The 22,453-nt window shown below is 49.7% G+C and overlaps 2 protein-coding genes and 1 non-coding gene across 6 annotated transcripts; 1 reads left to right on the forward strand and 2 right to left on the reverse strand.

Annotated features, from left to right (window-relative positions):
• Positions 1–8,079: 8,079 nt before the first annotated feature.
• Positions 8,080–8,152, reverse strand: Trnar-acg (transfer RNA arginine (anticodon ACG)). Its single transcript has one exon. It is a non-coding gene; the product is annotated as a tRNA-Arg (tRNA).
• Positions 8,153–8,947: 795 nt separating this feature from the next.
• On the reverse strand, positions 8,948–15,667 carry LOC128277765 (tyrosine-protein phosphatase non-receptor type 23). Its single transcript, XM_053016287.1, has 8 exons — positions 15,584–15,667; positions 11,084–15,472; positions 10,868–11,011; positions 10,611–10,631; positions 10,312–10,440; positions 9,870–10,248; positions 9,680–9,799; positions 8,948–9,592 (listed from the first exon to the last, which is right to left on the reverse strand). Exons 1-8 carry the CDS (start codon positions 15,665–15,667, stop codon positions 9,477–9,479), a joined length of 5,382 nt encoding a protein of 1,793 aa, XP_052872247.1. The 3' UTR covers positions 8,948–9,476.
• Positions 15,668–16,369: 702 nt separating this feature from the next.
• On the forward strand, positions 16,370–21,688 carry LOC128277661 (kelch-like protein diablo). 4 transcript variants are annotated; one of them, XM_053016153.1, is made up of 5 exons: positions 16,370–16,487; positions 17,231–17,328; positions 17,412–18,927; positions 19,011–19,198; positions 20,646–21,688. In XM_053016153.1, exons 2-5 carry the CDS (start codon positions 17,285–17,287, stop codon positions 20,671–20,673), a joined length of 1,776 nt encoding a protein of 591 aa, XP_052872113.1. In that variant the 5' UTR covers positions 16,370–16,487; positions 17,231–17,284; the 3' UTR covers positions 20,674–21,688. The 4 variants fall into 4 exon arrangements, with proteins under 4 accessions (XP_052872113.1, XP_052872116.1, XP_052872115.1 ...); XM_053016156.1 differs by having other exon boundaries at positions 17,415–18,927; XM_053016155.1 differs by lacking the exon at positions 20,646–21,688 and adding an exon at positions 19,736–19,836.
• Positions 21,689–22,453: the final 765 nt, after the last annotated feature.

Below are 22,453 nucleotides of genomic sequence, written 5' to 3' on the forward strand. Positions count from 1 at the left end.
CCCCAACTGCATTTGCGTGAGATAAAACCGAACCAACTGACCGTGACAAGCCGACCGTGGCGCGTCCGGTCCGGTGTGCCGTCAGCGAGCTGTCCTCCGCATTATAACCTTCCAAATATATGCAGAATCCAAGTTTCGCTCTTCGCCGACACTGGAAGTTTGGATCGTTTGATTTAAATAATGTTAGCGCACCCGATCGTGAATCCAGTCGCAATACGATCACGCGAAGGACGCAAACAGTGTTCCAAAAATTGAACCGAATTCCAAACCGTTTCGTAGAGCAGCTCCGCGCGGCGCAGATTGATCACAGCATCTCCACAGGACCATTAATAAGCAACAAAAACGCGAAATAAAAACCGGTTTCTCGCGATTTGGTCTCGCGGCCGCCGGCAGCCGACAACGTCTCGTAAGAAGTGTAACCTTCTTCCCATTAGGCACACGGGCGCTGGATCGGGAATCGCCGCCACCGGTGAGGGGGGTTCCGTCAGCAGCCATTTTACACCTTAAAAAACCTTCTGCCACCAACATCCAACAACCTGTCGTGTCGATCGACGAACGTGTCGTTCGGCCAGCGAGAGGTGAGCGTCGTGTTGCGATGATGTAACCGAAATCAGATAAAAACTGTTTACGTTGCCTGAGGTGAAACCAGAATGTATTGCCCAGAACCTTCCCCAGCGAAGCAAGAAGTCAAATTCGATTCGGTGGACATGATACAGTGCAGCCAGAGATCGGTGCAGCCAGATAGGGAGTAGTTCCCCACGTTTTACGGTGAAGTACACTCTACACTCCGCGCATTCCGCGAAAAGCCCGCCTCAGCAGCCGTAATCGGCGCTTGGAGACAAAATTGAAACACGATGGTTAGGTTGTAGAGTACTTTTTATGAGACTTCTCATAAAAAGTTCACCCTTATCGCGGGGTACACCGGCGTTACAGGTGAGCAAATACACGGCGGAATGTAACTGCCCGTGATGGTCACATTTCACGGTCCGTGTCCATTCTCACCGCCGGAACCGGAGCCGCGTGCACCACCCTTTTTCACCGGTGTGTTTGTTTTATGGGCAACATTTTGTTTTTATTTCGTTTATGATTTATAAAGTGACTGCAACGCTACAACGCTAGAGGACTTGCTGCACGCGGAAGTGCAACGCGCTCACGCCGAGGAATGCGCTGTGCGTTTTTTTATTCTACATTTTCCAGCATTCTTTCTTCCCGTTAATCAAAATGCTTTCTTCACGTGCACAGCATGGCAAATAAGGGGACAAAAACCCGCGCACATGATGAATGGCTCCGGCACTCGTCGACAGCCCCTTTCGCGTTGTCGCGCAATTCCACGGCGGCGCTGTAAAACTGCAACCCTACACTTTTGATCCGGCACCACACAATTGCTGTGGCAATGGATGGCACGCGTTTTGGGGAGAAAGTTCTGCTGCGACAGAAGGACACGATCACAGGGTCATTCGGCGCGCGGAACGAGATAACAAACGAACCGCGCGGTAATTTAGGTAATCTTATTGGCACACCACACGCACACACAATGCATCTGATATTGGTCGTAAATGGATCTTTTTGATGCCTTCTCTCGCGCTAAACGAATCACGTGGCCGCCGCTTATTCGGATGGTTCGACCAAAACCACGCACACACGTACTCCGAACTCCACACAAAAACATCCCGATGATAAACCCGCAATTCTTCTTCCCTTTTTGGGACACACTTTCGAACCATATCGAACGGTATATGATCGCTAGTCATCCGTGGTGATTAGACAGATCAACGATTAGGCGCATTTCAGTTGCTGCCACACACGCAAAAAACAAAACGACAACGGTAATGGATCATTAGCCGCCGATGGTGGTGCAGTTGTGCTTGCTGTGGCCACAGATTTTGGCCCCCCTTCTGACGACCAGATACGCAGCCCACACAAAGTGCAAAATCACGCAAACGTACCGCGCGTTCCACGCACGTTGGCGGCGCGAAGGAATGTTTAGTTTGGCTGGTTCTTGGCGTTCCGGCTTTTAAGGTGCGCCCGCGGAATGGCCACAACAGCACACACGCACACACCTACCGCGCGTCGTCGTAACTGACCACAGACTTGACTCCGGGGGACAAAAACAGAAACGGCCGAACGAGCAGCCGGACCGAACGGGTCGAGCGCTAGACGAAGACTGAAAACGACTTAACTTTTGGGCCCACCAGCAGCTCAGTAGCGGTTGCCGATGCTCCGAGAGTACTAGGATGTTCAACAAGTTTTGCGGTTCAGTATTAGAGTCCACTACTACTAGCCTAGTTTTGTTTTTTGTTATGTTGGTACACTCTTCATATGAACGTAAGTTAAGTTTCATTTTAATCGGTCACTTAATTCTTTTTTTACAAGCCATTTAGTATCGACGTGTCACAGTATGTTTTAGAACGGAAAAAATCAAGTATTCAATTCAATCAAGTGATTTAATTTTTATTTCTGAAAGGTTTAAAAGCAAAGGACCATTATGAACGAATATTGAAAGCGTGTAAAGACTCTTCACCTTTAATTAGGGGTTTAATTGGGGGGTTTCTGAGTTTAAACGTGGTCGTACTAGCCTTCAAGACAACCCATGTCAAAAACCCCAAAAAACAGACACAACACCTGAAGTCGTAGGAAAAATACAGGATATCGTATTGGAAAATCGTCGAATGGCTAAAAGAGATTTAGTACAACGCCTAGGCATCTCATTTAGCAGCATAACCATTATTTTAACTGAAGTATTGGGTTTCAGAAAGCTGTGTGCACAATGTGTACCGCATTCTCTAAAAATGGAACAAAAACGCATTCGAATGCAACTTTCTCGGCCACGTTCAGTGCTTTTCCGAAAAGATAAAGTGGATTTTTTGCGTCAATTCGTCACTGTGGATGAGACTTGGGTGTATCACCAGGATCCTGAATCAAAACAAGAGGCTAAAGAGTGGTGTGAACCTGGTACTCCGGCTCCGAAACGAGTTCGTGGCCAGAAATCGCCCAAGAACTTGTTGGCATCAGGTTTTTGAGATGCGAATGGAATTTTGCTTGCGGATTAGTTGTAAACTGGTAAAACAATAAATTCGATTCTCTTCCAGCTCATCACTTCAGGGATGGACTTTATAAACTGGAGTCTCGTGGGAACAAGTGTATTGATGTTTAGGGAGACCATACTGAATAATAAAGTGTGTTTCAAATCATAAAATTGTTTTTTCTCATCGAACCGCAAAACTCATTGAACAGCCTAGTAAAGGGGTGAGAGAACGGGGTGAGAGAACGAGCGAATGAGCGACGAAGTGCTCGAAAACTTAAAATGCAACGTGCCACGAACCGTGCCGTGTGTTTGATGACTTAAAAGTGTATCAAAATGGCGTTTCAGGTCCAATAAAAATCAACCAATTTATTATGTCGGCTTTTCGCATGTTGAGTTTCAATTGCCACATTGTTCAGAGATTGTGTATCAGCAGACCTAAAGGGGTGTCCATCGTTTCTGTAGGATCGTTAAATGAGAAGCTATGGCTATTTTGCTCAAATAAAGGAATTCTGCGTTGACAGAGCCTAACAATTCAAAAGTTGTCTTTCAATCAATTTGCGCGTTGTTTGGACTATTATGCCAAAAAGAGAATACTTTCACTTAATTAACTGCTGCATTAACATAATACGATTCAAAACCAAATGTCGGGCGATTGCAAAGGCCAATTTGGCGCGATTCGAAATAGTACGAACTGCTCGACTCTCTTAGCCAATACGCAATCGACGCTTGCACTTCGTTTCGTGAGCTCTTCCGCACGATGCGTGAGCGTCGTCCTCTCACTCTCTCGGTTTCGGTCAGTTCTCGTGCGCGCCAATAGGCACTAGGATCGAATAGTAAACAACGACTTGTTGCGGCGCCGCGTCAAAAGTGCATACAAAATGGATAAGCATTGCGGTTTTCGGTGTCGGTTTTCGAGGCCCACCGCAGCGAGGAGAAGCGCGGCCAAGCGCATCTCTTGGGCCTTCGTTTCACTTTCCCTGTCAAGGTTGCAGCACCACCTTGCAGGTTACTTCTGGTGCGTGAACCGTGAACCGTAAACCGTCCGTTACGTGTCGCTGATCGTCTTCAGTGGCGGCGGTGCAATTTAACTATTATTTTCACGACGCTCCCTCATCGCACCAGTTCGGACCGGCACCGGCTTTTGCATCCCGTCGTCGCGATGCATCATTCTGCTGGTCACGCACGGGACACAAGTTCAAACAAACCCTCATATGGGAAGCGCCACGCCGTCGGCTCTAATCAGGATGAAGGCAATTGAAGCACAAAAGCAAAGATTGTACGTAATGAGCGGGCAGCATCATTAATTGCTGTCACGAAGATGGCCCCCCGCAGGCAGATTTTGAACCACGATAAATGATTCATGTGCCACGCGCTAATGGTTCTTAAGTATACCCGCCACTGCGGGCTTCGATTCTCTGGTGGAAGCGATGAAGCAACACGTTGCAAAACGAACCTTCATTACCTCGGTCTGGTTCAAATGGCGGTGAAACATAAAACAGAAAAGCGAGCATACACCGTACAAGTGTATTTACGTGCCTGGGGGACTTGGTAGACACCAGACACAAGCTTGTATGCACGACCCAGAAAGCGCTGTTCGTTTAATCCACGTGCTGTCCGGGTGGCCCTAAGATGGGTGGGAAAATGCCACTGTGCACCACCCTCCAAACAATAGGCTAATCGAGATTGGTCGCAGAAGGTGTTCCGACAGCCACCACCCGATCAATACGAGCTGCGGCTGGGAACCACAGCCCCACAGCCTGGTGTGATTGATAATTGTATGTCTGACACTGGCGTTTGACGGAACCGTCCCACTTCCCCTTTCCGGTTCCCCCTGTCCCCGATGGGCGGAACTCTTGGTAGCATATATTCCGAAATGAAGCCATCGAAGAACGGTATGCTGTGAACGATAACTGCAGTGCATTAATTACACACAATGACGGTTTCGCGGTTAGCAATTAGACCGCATTGCACCGCGCGTTATCAAGCAGACCAGCCATGGTAAACTATATTTTTCATACTTTAAATAGGAGACTTTGTAGTTGACATTGACATTCTGGTCAGTTTGATAAAGTTCCGTAACAATGTTGTGTTACAATCACGTCCTAATAGGAGTTTGCCTTAAGTTTTTGTTAATAGTCGTGTGTTGGGTCGCTATTTCTTTCACGTGCCACATAGGGCCACAATTATTCAATTATTACCTGATACGTTTCGCTTTTCATTTTGCCTCCTTTGCCGGGAGCTCCGTCGATGTCGACGATGGTTCCTTGCGTCGTTAACCACCTGCGTTCGTCGGAAGTGGTTCTCCGGCGATCACTTTCATCCGATGGGACTGGCATCAGCAACTCTCCGTCTTCGTCATCGTCACGCTCCGAGTCACTAGTACCAGACACTTGGACACCGACGTCCTCAAACTCGTTCTGGGTCAAACGTTGGTACTCCGTCTGGCTACTCATAGCCAAGCTTCAATCGCACGATATCCACGATGCGATCCTTCCTTCTCTCACAAAAACACACGGTCTTTCGAGTCACCGGGCGACCGGGGCTTTTAAACACAAAGTCCTGCGAAAGAAAGAGTTGAGAAAGCTTCATTAAATTTATGCTGTCTATTGATGATGGAGCGATGGTGATTCTTTTTTCTTCGGTAGATAGGGTCTGAAAAACGCTTTTTAATCTATTTATATCCTTTCCCAGTGCAAGCGTCCATAGCATCCTTTATCATTTTCGGCTTTACATGGCAACGGTGTCTCCCTTTAGCTCGCGATTCCGCATCGATAATGGGGCCTTGAAGGTCGGAGGGTTATTAGAAATTTGAAACTTCATCCTTTATCCTGTTCGCGTTTGCCCGAGTGAGGCATCAGTTTGATTGTGCGGCCTGATAAACGTGCTAAAGGACACCAGCTCCAGTGTGTCACGGGGGCGTTCAGGTGAATATTTGAAGTCTGAAGGGAAAATGTGTTTTTGACATGCAACCTAAGATTACATACTCGTATAGAAACGTGAAGCATATTAGGCCCAAGAAAGGACAAACATTTTACCACGCACCGGAAACCTTACAGCTTTCACGAAACAACCAAAAAGATGATTTATAATGTTTGTAACAAAATGGTCCAAATGAAGCACGAATAAATAATTGGTAAAAACTTTCCTATTTCTTGAACCATCTTTGGCCGCGGTGTGACTTATCATTGCATCTTCATCGTTCGAGAGACCCCCAAGCGGACCGTTCGTAAGGGCGGGCCGTAGCCCAGTGGCCATAAGGCACTTCGACACGTTCGAGGGTAGTTTTTATAAAAATCCTTCCCATCATGAACTTCAGAGGTTTTCAAAAAGGAATGTTTAAAAAATTAAACAATGTGCAGCCATTACCAAAACCCCTGCACTAAGAAACGGTGGTAAAAGATGCAGTGAAACAGCAATTTTAAGGAAATTCCCTTTCGGTAACTAGACAGGCCACAATGGCACGCACGCTTACGTAAACTCGCCTTTACAGACGATTGTGTCCACGGAACGCCGCAAGCCCTGGGAACCCAAGCCATCGAAGGGCGTGCAAATTAAACATTGCTCATAACGTCCCACAGCATCAGCTGCGAAGATAATGCACGCGAAAGGGCAACGCCGTAAAGACACCACGGCGCGACTCGCGACTTTAAGTGTCTTACTCACACAGACCTGAAACAGTCCACGGTCAGAAGGTCGATGATGTTCCACTAATGTATATTGTATTATTATATATAGCGTATATTATGTTATATATATAACCGAGCTATGACCTTCCACGGGTCTTCCCCGTGGTGCTTGAAGTTGTGTTTATTCTCGCGAACACCTCGGCCATGTATCAGCTGAGTACACAGCGATGGTCTCTGAGTGTGTAACTAACTGTGTCGCAACGAAGCAGCTCCGATCGAAGAAGGCGATGAAACATTTGTTTTTTTCCAAACTCTTATGGCGAATTCTTCTTCACAGCATCCGCCACCAAGTCGAGTGACCATTCTAGGCATCTTTCACCTTGGTTCGAGTGGACAATCGCGCGGAACCGCTCTACCGACGGGATTTTTTTTCGCCGTCGCAGTAAACAAACCGAAAAAAAACGATCGCAGCTGACGCACACCGCCACGCCGCCGCCACCTTCGATGATGCTTGACCATCTCAGTATCACCACTTGAACGTGAATCACAATTTCGCTTTCCTTGAGACGGTCGTGTGCATCGGCAAAGATTGCCGTTGGATGACGATCATCTTCATGGCCATGAACACACACGCACGCACGAGGCAAGATTGTTTGCGGAAAGGCACATGTGTTTGCACTTCCGTTCCGCTTTCGGGGCACACTGGTGAAATGGACCACCAAACGATCGTTAGCGATCGTGTGTGTATTACCTACCGATTGAGTGGGGGGTCGGTTCCTTCTTGCCGGTGAACATTTAGCATTCCATTCTAATGCCGGGGTCGATACTGGCACGCGCTGCACTGTTCACACATTTCACTCTTTCACGTCACGTAACGGGCCGCCCGGAAGCCCGCCATTGCGAGCCGAGAACCGTCGTTTTTCACGCTCGCGGGCCCACGACCGGTTTTGAAGAACACTTTTCACTTTTCAACACACAATTTCACTTTCTACACCGCGAAACTTGAAAAACCTGTGCGCGCCCGTTGAATTGGGTTCCGTCCCGCACGAAACTAAGACTAAAATTGCCGCTCACCGTGAATGGCGCTGCTTTGTTTCTTGTGTACCGAACCACACAGCCACACACACACCGTCGTGTGTTCGACCAACGATTGAGAGTGAGAGAGAGAGAATGACAGAGAAAACGAAGAGAGCAGCCTGCTTGGGTTGGAATAAAAGTAGTCATTCCAGTACATGTTAAGTGACAATCGAATCTACTAGAATCTACTAAAATTTGTGTCATTCAATTATTTACCATATTATTTGAACGTTTCAGCATTTTACGCTGTAAAGGATAACAAATTTGAAATCGTAAAGATATTTACTATGAAAAAATAATGAAATGAAACTCATGAAAGTATGATTACACTTTAAAAAAGTTACCGTCGATCGATCCTGCCAGGAGTCGAACCTGGAATCTTCTGATCCGTAGTCAGACGCGTTATCCATTGCGCCACAGGACCCCGTTGAGCAAGGAGGGTTAATTTGAAGCGTCCTGGCTGAACTGAACAGCAAGAATTTATGAAAAACTGATTCCAAGTTCCGAAATGTCTAGACGCTTTTTGCACGACACAATGTGACAACCAAATTCGCAACTCACTGTGTGCTTTGGGTTGATAAACATTGCTGCAAAAAAGCGCGATACTAACGCCGTTAGAACAACGTTTGAATTTGGCACCGTTATCAACGCGTTAAAAAAAAACATGAATTTATGAAGGTACGTTGTCGCTTTTAAAGTTGCCCGTTTCCAAGCAGCTAAACAATTTGATTTAGTAAAGTTGATGTGATCTTCCAGCAGCGCGTGCAATTCTTTTTCGTTCGATTACCCGTTCTCTGTGTGACGAAAGCGGAAGGCATAACTCTTTCGGCCAACGCAGCGCACTAATAATTTATGCCTCTCGGTCATCAGCGGACATCCATATTTATGATAGACAGGCAGAAGACGCCCAAGAAAATAACCCTTCCTCTCGCTCTCGAGGGCACTTGGTCAGCTTAGGCGGGTCAGGATGCTGTCGTTTTGTTAATCCGTTTACTGCCCCGCTTCGGGACAGGTCGAAACGGGTGGATTGTAAGAGAGTGAGTGATAAAACGGTTTACGACACCCCATAAACTATATCCTCAATTCGTCCAGTCGCCACCATGCGTCGGTGGTCCTCACGATGGCCCATCACGAGATCGTTTAGAATTATACACCACACGGGAAGGTTTCGTTTAAAAAGCAACAACCATCTTTTTGGAAATTTCACAAATGTGCCGGAAACAAGGATATTTTATTTTGGTGGAAAATACGTCGTACATGTGACAAGCGATTTCGTACCTGTCGAAATGACCGTTTATATTTTTGGTCGAAGCCGCTCCTGCTTGACTCCTACTGCAGAAGGATCGAAGATTATATATCATTCTTTCACTATTTTCCGTATATTAGCGATAAAAATAAATATGTATGTTTGTGTAATAGTTTAGATATTGGAACACATCCCCTGGTCTTTTTTCAAATAAAATGGAATCGGCAGCTGCAAAGTAAACGGGAATGGGAATTAGATGGATCGTGTCCGATACAGCACTTCGCCGGCGTAACACGTGCAACGCAGAACACAATGAAACGCGAAACATTACACTAAAACAGTACGATAAAATTTTTCCAGTAAACATAAAGTTTAACAATAATTTGGCTTGTGTTGCAGTGCGATGCGCCACCCGTGCAGTGATTGATCGTGATCGCGTGCCCACTAAATTCCGGGTTCCGGTTTAGAGCCATCAGTGCGCGTCGATCGCTGGCGAAGGTCGTCATTTCAATTTCCACAGTGGATCAAGATCTTTGAAGGGATCATTATTCGCTTCCTCCTTCACGGTGCTGCTGGCTGCTTGGGCCGATTTCATCTGATAGGACGTGAGAATACCACCTGTGCAGTGTGCGATTGGAAGTTAAGGCTTTCGATCAGTTATGAATCCATTTACCCGTCGGCTATCACTCGTTGACATTTGCTTACGTTTGTTTAAAATGCAGTGCCCATGGCTCAGTACGATTTGATACGAAAGTTGTATGTAGTTCGGATCACGCAAAGCACCCTTTCGCTGGCAGCAGATCCGGTACCAAATATCAATCACATCTGCAAGGGAAAAAATTGTGATCTCGATATTCGATGCGCAGGTTCCGCTTCTTCGTCGACAGTGACATACTTATCAACAGGGGTTTTCGTGTTTGCGTAGCCAGAATGGTACCGATGGCCACCGTGACCAGACTGGAGCGATCGGAGCCATTCAGACAGTTCAACACTAGGGGCCGTAGCTGCGTTAGCTTCTGATCAACCTGTGCATTGTATTGCCGGTACGCGTCGATCAGATTCTGTGCCACTCCGAGAATGTGTTCGGTGTTATGTTTCGGCCACAGTTTCGGTTGCAAAAGTGCAACGGTGAGCGAATGGTCGGCACCGAGCATTTGAATGCATAACGTGCGCTCGGTGCAGTGTGTCAGATCAAACTGTTTCATCATCGTTACAGATACGTCACCGTAGCTCAGCTCTTTGCTCGCTTCCGTTGGCCAAAATGGATCGAGAAGCTGTAAGTGAGAAGGGGCGCAATATTAGCGGAAGAGCGATGTGCATTTCCGCCGGCTGTTTACCTCGTTGGCCGTGTGAAGGCACACAATCACGTTGGCTTTTTGGGACCAAATCATATTCCAGAAATCGTTCACCGTGTTTGGCAGCGGTGTTTGGGCCAGTACAAAATTGGGACAACCGAAACCAAGATCCTGTGTAATATTAAAACGTTGAAAAGATATTATGGAATCATTCATCCCGCTCGTTCACATTTTCATAATAAAGGCATAATAAAAAGGTGAGAAAAACATAAATATTGTCATGCTTAATATACAAACAATGGATGTTCCACCGCCTTCTTTAAAAGGGGGCGCAAACTTACCAGCTTTGGGTCCTTCTTGAACTTTTTTGGTGTTTTTCAAAAGCAAATTTAAGAATAAAATCAAAAAGTTAAAACAGAAACAGATATCTGAACACAGATCTAATAAACTAATTGTGGGCACAAAGCAAGGGTACTCTTGCAATACGGGTTACGGGAGAACGCAAAGGAAGCATTTGGTGACGCAAAAGCACGATCGAGACTAATCAACGGAAGGTGAGTGAACGGAGGGTAAATCCGGTGTACGGTTCGGTACAAACCTTTATGTAAACGGCGTTAATGTAGTTATCCGTATCGGTCGACAGTTGCACCCGTGCGTGATCGTACGGAACGCAATCGACCGATCGATTCTTCTCCGGGAATAGTCGAGCAACACCAACCTGGCGCTTCGATTCTTCTTTGACCTGCGAATGGCGGATAAGCGCGTAATTGTTATATCTGTGTCCAGGTCCAGGTTACGTTGTTGAATTTCTCACCAGCAAATCCTGCAGCTCCTTCCACTTGCTATCGAGCGGGGTCGTACCGTTCAGCGTTTTCACGTTGATCGTTTCGACAAACTTCTCCAACCGTTCGACCTCCTTGTGGAACCACTTGACCGTGCTGGCGTCGTCGAATGGGTCCGGTTTTGCGGGGCGCAAAAAGACATTATCCATCGCGGCGCCACTGACTCCGGTTGTCGCTCCCGAGGCAGTGGCCGTCGCACCACAAACCGAGGCACTTTCCCAGTCGAAGCTCGAGCTCAGATCGGAGCAGAGCGAAAGATTGTCGAAGCTTGGCTTCCGATCGAGACTGATCGAGGCAGAATTCGGTGTTGCCGGGGCCGGTGGTGGTTGTGCAGCGGTGGATGGTTCGCTGACTGCTGCCGGAACGGGCGTCATCTTCTCCGGTACCTTTGACGGTGTCAGAATCACGCTAGCAATCTCACTCTCATCGATCGCGCTGCCACTGACGGACGGTGTGACGGAGGACTGTGGCTGCAGAACGGGCACGGAAAGCGGTGGCACGTCGGCCGGAGAAAAATCAATTCCGGACAATAGGTCAATGTTGGCACTCGCCGAAGGTTTCGGTGCCGGTGGTACAGATTGAGCAGGTTGCTGTTGCTGCTGCTGCTGCTGTTGAGATGACGGAGTCGTTGTCGTGACATTCGGCTGTTGTTGCTGCTGCTGTACCTGTTGTGACCCACTACTGTCAACGTACGAGTTTGTGTGATGCGAATAGTGGGCCACGTTGGTAGGATCAACCGACGGAATGGAGGCTGGCGGCATCGAATCCAGCTGCTGCTGATGCGCAAACTGATTCGATTGGATTGTGGAATACGTCGACGATTGGTGATAATAGCCGGCCGCGTTCGGGCCCATCGCTCCCGTCGAGTAGTACGATGAATCAGATTGTTGAGGTTGTTGCTGAGGGGCGGAGGTATTGTAGCCGCCCTGGGTGCCTGAAGACTGTCCAGCAATGGCTGGACTGGCGGAGATTTGATACGGCTGCGAGAACGAATCTACGGATGTGATCGATTGACTGGGCGTAGTGACAGCCATTGAGGTTCCTGCGGCCGTTTGGGTGCTCGGAGCATACTGGTTCTGGTACGAGGCGGATACATACGACGAATCGTACTGAAAACCGCTGGTATACTCGTACACCCCAGTTTGTGAGTTGAAGGAATAGCCCGGATGCGAACCGTATGATGACGTTTGCTCACTCTGATATGGCCCTTGTTGTGGTTGCTGTTGTGGTTGTTGTTGTTGTGGTTGCTGGTAATACTGGGATGTTACCGGTTGTTGGTAGTGATTAACCTGCGATTGGCTGTAATTTCCGTACGCTTCCGGCATCGTCGGCGTCGAGGCAAACGACTCACTAGAAGAAACCGGATATTGTATATAACTGGTCGCCGGAGTCTGATATTGTTGCTGCGGAGCCGTATAGGCGTTGAGCTGCGACTGTAGATTGGGATACGTCGTCTGCTGATCGGTTGGGGTGTCCGTTGAAGCGTAACCTCCCGTAGGAGCATTGTTTGCTGTGGTCGCATAATAAGATGATACGTCGGTGGGTTGCTGAAGATTCATTGCACCAAACTGCTGCGACAGTTGTGGCCATGACTGTCCCTGGCTAATGTCGGTCGTTGATGAAGCCGTCGAAGGAACCGGTGACGGTTGCTGCGCTGGACGATACTGCTGCTGCTGTTGCCCATAATCGTAGCTTGCCGGGGTGGGTACGCTTTGCAACTGACTTGCCTGCTGTTGTTGCGATGGTTGCTGCGATTGCTGATTGTAGTAGTACGGTGCGGGGCTTGTGTTTTGATACAAAGGATTGGCATACCCGGTGCTGGTCGATGGCTGGTGTGGTGTTTGCTGCTGTTGCTGCTGAATTTGTGACGCCGCATACTGAGCGTAATCGTAGGCGGCAACGGCGGGCGATACATTGCTTCCTCCATACTGTTGTTGTTGTTGATGGTAGTTGCTATAGCCCGCGCTATACGAGTCCTGATAGTAGCCTCCGGCCTGACCCACATTTCCACCACCGGCATTTGCACCTCTGCCACCGGTGCTCTCCGAACCGACCGGTGCCGGGCGTATCGATGGCAAATGTTTATCCACTCCGGCTGCTTTAATCGATCCGAGCGTTATGGTTCCTGCTTTTAGATAATCTTTCAGTTTGGGACCACCACTACCGGCCCCCGGAGTGCCGGCGGCTGCTCCCGACGTGTACGTCGCTCCGCCGGCTCCGTTTACAGCTTCGTTCGAACGCTTGGAAATGTTACTCGACTTTAGCTTCTGGTTGCGCTCTTCGTTCTGCACATCGCAGGCGGCTTTGACGCGCGAGTAAAGCTTCTGCACGTTGCTCTGCAGCTTCCGGTAAAACTCGAGCCCTTTTGCACTCTTCGACAGCAGATCCTGGTACACGTCGTACGACGCTACGAGCGAAGAAAAGAACTGATCCCGGCGCGTCTTGTTGTCCGAGTAGCTCTTTAGAGTCGGCGCACAGCGGGCGTACGCTTCGGTCATTGCCTTCAAGATGTTCGGTTGCGCTTTCATGTTTTGCTCCAGAATGCCGATCAGTTTATCGTGCTTCGAGAGCTCCCGTCGGAACAGTTCCTCCATTTTGGTCTTCTGCTCCGTGCTGCCACCTCCATCGAGGGCTATCAGCTGCGAGGTGATGTCATCCTCGGTGATGTTGTGGCGCAGGTCTTTATACAGATCGTCACGCTGGAGGCGCATTTCCTCGACCTTTCCCAGCATAAGGGTCAGATTGGACAACGTAACGCCGTCGAACTGTTCGTTACACACTGGCACCTGCGCTCGGATGTCGGGCAGCGGTTGCGAAAGTATCTTCAGATTCTGCACGTGCAATCCCATCGCTTTGCGCAGGGTGTCGTTGCTTTCGCCGGCCTTATTGTGTGCTTCCTGATATTTGGCCAATTCGCGACCCAGCTCAACGATGTGGGCGCCCCCGTTCGAACGTTGGCCAATCTTTTGCTGGTACCGATCCTCCTTCGCCTCGTCCTGTCGCAGCAGGCTCTTTATTTCCTTCAAGGTAAGCTCCACATCGGAGCACGTGTCCGCTAGGACGGACATTGACTGCACCAGATCCGGAATGGCGTTCGGTTTCGCCTGCAACTCCGCACAGCGGTCGACCAGGCCTTGCGGGAGCCGCGAATCGTTTGCCGCCGTCGGTTTACCATCCTCGCCCAACTCGAGCTGCTTGATGGCGGCCAAATTGAGCGAACTCATAAACGTCTCCAGTTCGGTGTTTTTGTCTTCAACCCGCGAACCGAGCGTACGCAACAGAGCCGCCTTCTCCTCGCTGTACAGGGAGCTACTTTCGTGTGCCTTCATCGGAACGAGCCGATGAAAGATGTCCTCACCCATCGCCTCCGGATCGGTCACGTTGAATGCGATCCCGTTCACGAGATTGGCACCCTGCACGGCGGAAATCGCACTCAGTTCCGGCACCTCCTCGTGGTAGATGAATTCGTTCTCGTTTTTCGCAGCCTTCCGCTTCGCTTCGACCACGTCCATCGTGAACTGCAGAGCTTCGTTCACCTGCTCCTGGCAGCCCATGCCCTTCGACTCTTTGCGTGCCTCCTCGAGCTTATCGAACGACGCCTGGTAGAGTGCGACCCGTTCGCCCATCTTTTGCTGCTCCTCGGACTGCTGGCCCTGGTACAGCAGGAGGATGCAGGAGAGATACGATATCTTAAAGCGCACGTATCGGCGCCACTCCTTGAACAGTTTGCTGCCAACGATGTCCTGCACCCGCCCACCGTCACCTGCCTGCGTGAGGAGCGCGGCCAGAGCCGAGTTGTAGTAGCTAATGATCTGCGCCGTAACTTTGGCGATAATGCCCGACTTCCGGTTGTCGCACAGACTCTTCTCCATGATGCATTCCTGAGCCTGGGCAAGACAAAGCGCCTGCATGAAGGCCAGCAGCTCGGAGGAAAGATCGCCCTGCAGCAGTGCCGCGTAACCATCCTTCACGTGACCGTATGCCCAAGCCGCGCACTGGAAGTGCGTGCAAGCCTTCTTCATTCCTTCCGGATCGGAGCGGCTTTCCGCTCCGCCGAGCTGCGTGTGGAGAGCGGCAAAGTTGTGCAGCACGGTGGCCATTTCGAACTTTAGATTCGCCTTTGTGACCGTCGCCCCGGAGTACATGTCCTTCCAGTGGAAGGACAGTATCTGTTGGCTTTCGCTGAGCCCGCCGAGCAGAAAGCGGTTCTGGATCGAGTGCAGCTGGCAGTAGTACCGCCGTATGGTGGCTGTCCCCTCGATGTCACGCGTCGGCCGGGCGGCATTTCCCCGCAACTGCTCCAGCTGATAGCACTCCTTCGAGTACGAGTCCGGATCTTCGTGGTAGTACTCCGCAATGTACTGCGAAAAGAGCATCGGAATGGTTAATGCGACGGGAGGCGCCGTCGCGTCGTCGTTTTGCTAATTTGATTTGCGCCCCATTATGACGCGCGATGATTCACCGCAACTGACCTGCTTCAGACCTACAAAGCTCGTCTGCTCGGGAGAAATTTTCAGCTCAAAGCCAACCATCGGCATCCGTGGAACGGCCTCCATCGTCACGCCGTTGATGGAGCCCCCGGAAGGTCTTCACTATTTTCGAGAAACTTTCAGTTTTATCACGCACTCGGGGCCAATCAACGCCCAAAGAGGGTTGCGAATATAAAAGAAAATGCAAATACACACGAACTACGAACTGATTCTTTCGTTTTGCAATGTCTACTTTTGACGTCCAGAGTTCTGAGCAACCGATTTGACAAACTTACTCACTTTTTTGGTTCCAATTCTCATTCTCACTCCTTCTTCTCACTTTACGGGCGTTCCGTTTTCACTGGCTGTCATTCGAGAGCGAGCTGTCAAATCAATCCTTACTCTTCCATATTGAACTCTGCTTTCGCTCAGCGAATTACAATCGGCGAAGACGGAAAATATTCTTCCCGTAATAATATTCGAAATATTCGCGTAAAGTGCTTGCTAATTTGCTTGCTAGTGCTTGAAAATTGTACGAGCGATCGTTGGTGCGCGAAGTGTAGGGTTTTTTACCGATCGTGGGTAATGGGCACGAAAAGTCCCACCCAGTAGGCGACGAGAGACGGAAAAATGTTTCCAGCCATCCGCGAAATGGTGCTTTCCCGATGGTTTGACCTTTGCTGAAAAGAGCCCTCGAGGAAATCACAACCCAGCGAGTAGAACCTTCGAACGTTGAAGGTATTACGACGGAACACACGCACCATCGCACCACCTCCGTCTGCGAGTGTGTAGGTTTGTGCGTGCGTGCGTGCGTGAACTGTGCGTAACCCGCCATAGAGAGAAGGAGAGGAATCATCGGCCACTTCCGCCCTTTTTGCGCCGAGGGGTGTGAATAAAAGTTACAAAGGTAAGCAGCGAATGGGCTGGACATTTATCAGAATTCTTGTGCAAATTTCGAAACAAATTTGCTTCTCATCCGCCCATCACGTGTGTTTGTGTGTGTGTGCGCGTCAATTTGCGTGTAAATATGCGCGAATGAACGTATTTAAGCAACTCGCCCCAACATCCGGGGGCCACCGGGGGAAGTCCTTCATAGCGCGCCGCCCCAGCATCCTCCCGTTAATCGCCGTTTGCCGCCGAATGGGGCCAATTAGAATAGGAGGCTCGCGACCGCTAGGAAAGAGTACCGAGTACCGTTCTGAAGGACCGTGGCAAACTAGTTTTCGGGCGAATCGATGCTGGAAGTGCCGCTATTTTGGACAGGTTCTGAAAGCACCTTTTTGTGCGCGTCCGCGCACAGCATCTATCTCTCCGCTGTTCGAAAACCTTTGCAGCTGTTTACTTTGCCAAGTGGAGCAGCGAAAGAAGAAGAAAAAAGCCGAAAGAGAAACGGGTAACACGCTTCACTGGGGACGAAGATTGCTTGGATGATGATGCATCCATTCGCCCACAGACGCCCAGCGCGCCATTATTAGAAACGTTTTTCATCTTCACTCGCATGCACCGCGCCTACCTTGGTTTTTTTCGGGGAGGTTGGGCAAAAAAGTTGCCCATAAAATTAATACGTTTACGCAAAGCGATGGTCCCGCGTAGTGCAGGCGTAATTGGCGGCATGAGGTTTACGGTCTCCGGTTTTACTCCCATTCGCAGATAGATACCGTGTGGGGTTGGGCCTCTGCCCCGCTGCGTCTTGCGGCCAACAGGATGGGAGACGTACTGATATCGGATCGTCCACCGTCGCCGGCGAGGTAAGCTGCTTTCGGTGAAAAACCCTGTAAAACTCCCGTATTAATTCGCCCGCCCCACCGTTGTTCCCACTTACGTCCCACAGTAGATTGTCACACACCTCGGAAAAGCATCCTCGGGTGACCCTGCAGGAGCTCAACGTGCTGCGGCGCCACCGTGAGCTGTGCGATGTCGTGATTAATGTGAGCGGCCGAAAGATATTCGCCCACCGTGTGATCCTGTCCGCCTGCAGCCCCTACTTCCGGGCCATGTTCACAGGCGAGCTGGAAGAATCGCGCCAAACAGAGGTGACCATCCGGGACATCGACGAGAACGCAATGGAACTGCTGATCGACTTCTGCTACACTTCGCACATCGTCGTCGAGGAATCGAACGTTCAGACCCTGCTGCCCGCCGCTTGTCTGCTTCAGTTGGCCGAAATACAGGACATTTGCTGCGAGTTCCTCAAGCGGCAGCTCGATCCGACCAACTGTCTCGGGATCCGGGCGTTTGCCGACACGCACTCGTGCCGCGAGTTGCTGCGCATCGCGGACAAGTTCACGCAACACAACTTCCAGGAGGTGATGGAAAGCGAAGAGTTTCTACTGCTGCCGGTCGGCCAGCTGGTGGACATCATCTGCAGCGACGAGCTGAACGTGCGCTCCGAGGAGCAGGTCTTCAATGCGGTGATGGCGTGGCTCAAATACAATGTGGCCGAACGGCGCCAGCATCTGGCGCAAGTGCTGCAGCACGTGCGGATGCCGTTGCTGAGTCCAAAGTTTCTCGTCGGCACGGTCGGGTCCGATTTGCTCGTCCGCTCGGACGAAGCCTGCCGCGATCTGGTGGATGAGGCGAAGAACTATCTGCTACTGCCACAGGAGCGACCGCTGATGCAGGGACCGAGGACCCGGCCCCGGAAACCGACCCGCCGCGGTGAGGTTCTGTTCGCCGTTGGCGGATGGTGTTCGGGCGATGCGATTGCCTCGGTCGAACGGTTCGATCCGGAGACGGCTGACTGGAAGATGGTCGCTCCGATGAGTAAACGGCGCTGCGGAGTCGGTGTGGCCGTGTTGAATGATTTACTGTACGCCGTCGGTGGGCACGATGGGCAGAGCTATCTGAACAGCATCGAACGGTACGATCCGCAGACGAATCAGTGGTCTTGTGATGTGGCCCCCACCACCAGCTGTCGCACCAGCGTTGGGGTGGCCGTGCTGGATGGGTTTCTGTACGCCGTCGGCGGGCAGGATGGGGTGCAGTGTTTAAACCACGTCGAACGGTACGATCCGAAGGAGAACAAATGGTCAAAGGTGGCACCGATGACGACGCGACGGCTTGGGGTGGCCGTGGCCGTGCTCGGTGGTTACCTTTACGCGATCGGTGGCTCCGACGGCCAGTGTCCGCTGAATACCGTCGAGCGGTACGACCCGCGGCAAAACAAGTGGTGCGCCGTCAGTCCGATGTCGACGCGCAGGAAACATTTGGGGTGCGCCGTGTTCAACAACTTTATCTACGCCGTCGGGGGTCGGGACGACTGTATGGAGCTGTCGTCGGCCGAACGCTACAATCCGCACACCAACTCCTGGAGCCCGATCGTGGCCATGACGTCCAGACGAAGCGGAGTACGTACACAGCAGCAGCATTCATCGAAACACTCATACCGAAGCTTACTATGATTTTCGTTTCTCTCTCTGTTTCGATGCAGGTTGGACTAGCGGTCGTAAACGGGCAGCTTTACGCGGTTGGAGGTTTCGATGGCACCGCCTACTTGAAGACGATCGAGGTGTACGATCCGGAAACGAATCAATGGCGGCTGTGCGGGTGCATGAACTACCGACGGCTCGGCGGTGGGGTTGGCGTGATGCGGGCACCACAGACAGAGAACTACATGTGGTAAATAGTGAAACACATCCCCACCACCACGATCGACTTTCTGTCCCAACACCACCTGCCCGCCCAAAACCCCCGCCCGTTTAACTTGCTTAACATCGTTCTTTGGCAACTCCGTTTTTCTGTCGTTGCGTCAGTTTTTCTGTATCTACCTCTAATCACACTGCTACGTGCTTACGATGATCGCTCCCGTTGTTCCCGAGACGGGTGAATGGGTTGCCTTTTTGCGATGGCACCCTCGAACTGAACACATTAGACCCGTCACGCTTCATCGTGCTGTGTGATGGTTTTGTGTCTTTATTCTCACATTTTTCTTATTTTGCCAATTTCAATTTCAACTCACTTGTTTGCGATTTACGATTGACCTAACTCACTAACCATTTCGCTTGAAACGGCATCGCACACCACTTCCTACCACTTCCCGGTAGAGCCCTCCGTCTGTCTCTCCGTTCCGCCATCCGCTTTCATCATTTGCATCTGGTTTTCTTTCTCCTCTCAGTTTAACACATCATCCTTTCTTTTACTTACCTTTACTTTTAGGATTCGCAAAGATTCTGTTGTTTAACATTCACACAAACACACTCGACTAGTTTGCGTACGATCGCTATCGGACGGGGTGCCGAAGTGAGAAAGGTGAGCCGAAAGCTATCACTCCGGTGGACCTCATGACCCCTAGTAGTGACCGCGCCCCCCCTGCGCAAGCAAAAGAAACCAAAAGTTAAAACATGAATACGGTGAAGTATTCGACTAGGACGAGATTTAATGGATTCTCTCTCTCTGCTGCCGTTGTCTAGGGCGAATGGTCTAAAGAAAGTGACAGTGTTAGGGATTACGCGCGATCTTCAATGAAAGTTTAATTAAACCGTGTCAGTTTTGTATAAATTAACCCAAAGTAGTCGAACCCCAACACAACATACAACAACATACACTGATCAATGGTGTACCAAAGGCAAGTTTCGTTTATTGGGGCACGGGATGACCTGCATCCTTGAATAGTGCATCCACATTCGTATAATAGTAGGAATAGCGCGCGTTCTGTCGAACGGTAGTTAAGAATGAAGCAATTAAAATAAGTAATCAGCTCGAGCACGCCAAGTCGGACAGAGGGGGACCCAAAAATCATATTCTTTTAGATTGTTTTTCCCTGCATCCGCTTCACCCCGTACGCAAATACCGATCTCGTCTTTGCTTTCCGCTGCACGCTAACTGGACATGATTTGTGATTTGTTATTGCTTAACTTATAAATAAACCGTTCCGTGGCCAAACTTTCCGATTTGCCTCCGCTAATAATGCTTCCATGCAACGGGAGTGGACGGACGGGGTGCAGGTGGTGAATGTTTATTTGTCTCCGCTGTGTTTAGATTACATTCACCCATCACACACGTTTTGTTCCGTTCCGCCTTCCGTTGGTTTCCTTTTTAACCTCACTCACCCAGTCGCCTTTCTCAGTCTCTATCCCTGTGCAGGCTTAAATTAAAACTGACCACCACACTAGCTGGGCTAGCAGACTCACAGGAGAGCAAAAATGGAACCGAATGGCGGGTGACCGAGCGCTGGTTGACTGCGGCTCTGCAGCGGCGTAATATTTCACGTGTTGATGTTACTAAGACAATTGCGTAGATGAAAAAGAACATTAACCCCGATTTCGTCCGCCGCGACTTCATGATTCGTGGATTCGAGTAAACTATAGTAAATCAGCAAGCGAATGTCAGGGGTGAACCGATCAGTGGCCGGTAGGAAGCGATCACTTGTCATGTAGATATTTAGACTATTTATCGAGCGCCAGTACGCCGCGGCAGCATCAATCGAATAATCGTGCTTACGAAGTAACATTCGAGAATGTAACACAAAGAAAGCTAACCTTCCAACGTTTTTTGGGTGGCAGGTTGTTCGTGGAATAGATATTTAGCATCCATAAGGCTTAGGGGGTGAACGTGTGATCTGGAAGGGCGTTAGTATTAGCGGTTCGGTTGAGATAAGCGGCGCGGAAGGGGCAGCAAGTTCTTTTTTATTACTGTCGACTTTCTCTCCCCCGGTAAACTGAGTAACGAACGTTTTTTTACAATTCTTGTTACTAAAGTGATCTTTGAGTTGCGCTTTTTGTCTGGTCGCTTTCTATAAGGTACAGCGCGGAGGAACTGAAGTTTTTATCATAAGAATTACCGTCACCTTTCGTTAAATGGTCGCTTTAGAGTAGGGCTTTCATAATTATGCGATGCGTTATCGATTGTGTCACTCACTCATCTCGTTATAAGAAAGTGCACCTTACCGCGTGGCCGCGTACCACGTGTCGCGTAAACACTCCACGATTGTGTAGCAAACCCTTGTCTAAATATGAGCGTTTTTGGCTTTGCTTTCGTTCCGTTTCGAACCATTTTCCCAACAGTGAACTAATTTATTAGAACGAAACGAGGTGCCGAGCAAGAGGATCGCCAACGGGGCGGGATTAGTGGAGCATAATATTAACTGTTATTACTGAACTTCTGTATGACAACGAGATGTGATGGATTAATGTGGCCGGAAGGATTACATTGAAAATTAAAGCGAAGAGAAAACAAATGATCTCACCGTTGCGTTTCGTTCTTATTGATCATCGATGAGGAAAGAACTACGCACCGAAGCGTCAGGTGACTCCCCCCTGGTGGTGTTATAAGTTCCACCCAGCTTAGCCTCCGGCTGACCTCGTTAACTACGTAAAAGGGGAGCAAGCCGTCGCCGTCTGTCATGCTTGGAAATGTCGTTAACCTTCACCTGCGCGGTTCAATTGGAGCTCGTCGGCTTGGCTTGGATGTGTTCGTTCGGAGGGCATTCCTAGCGCATTCTAATCTATATATATTTTTCCAATACGAACCGCTGCGTTAATCATAAGCTGGTGGGAATTGGACGTTCGAATGAGTTAAGTAGATAATAACGAAGGTGTTTTGTAATAGGCCCTTGGTCAGTTTATTAGGTGTGATAAGAACCTCAGAGTGATTACGTGTGGCGCTAACGCTGTCTCCTACTTATGAGCTTATGAGTAACGCGCTTCCCGCGAAATTCCCGTCATTCCCGAACCAGCTGGACTCGATTCAAAACATCGGCCGGGGGGAATCCCTTCTTGTGTATGTGTGCTTACTCGCGGCAATTTAGAATTTAGACAAGCGTTACGCCGTTAGTATTGGTGACATGGCGTCGCGCTATTGATCATAAACATTGCGTGGATTGCGTGGATTCTGCAGAACTGTCTCACGTTTCGTTTGGCGTAGACGTCCATTACG

This window comes from Anopheles cruzii, chromosome 2, assembly GCF_943734635.1.
Source record: "Anopheles cruzii chromosome 2, idAnoCruzAS_RS32_06, whole genome shotgun sequence".
NCBI lineage: Eukaryota > Metazoa > Arthropoda > Insecta > Diptera > Culicidae > Anopheles > Anopheles cruzii.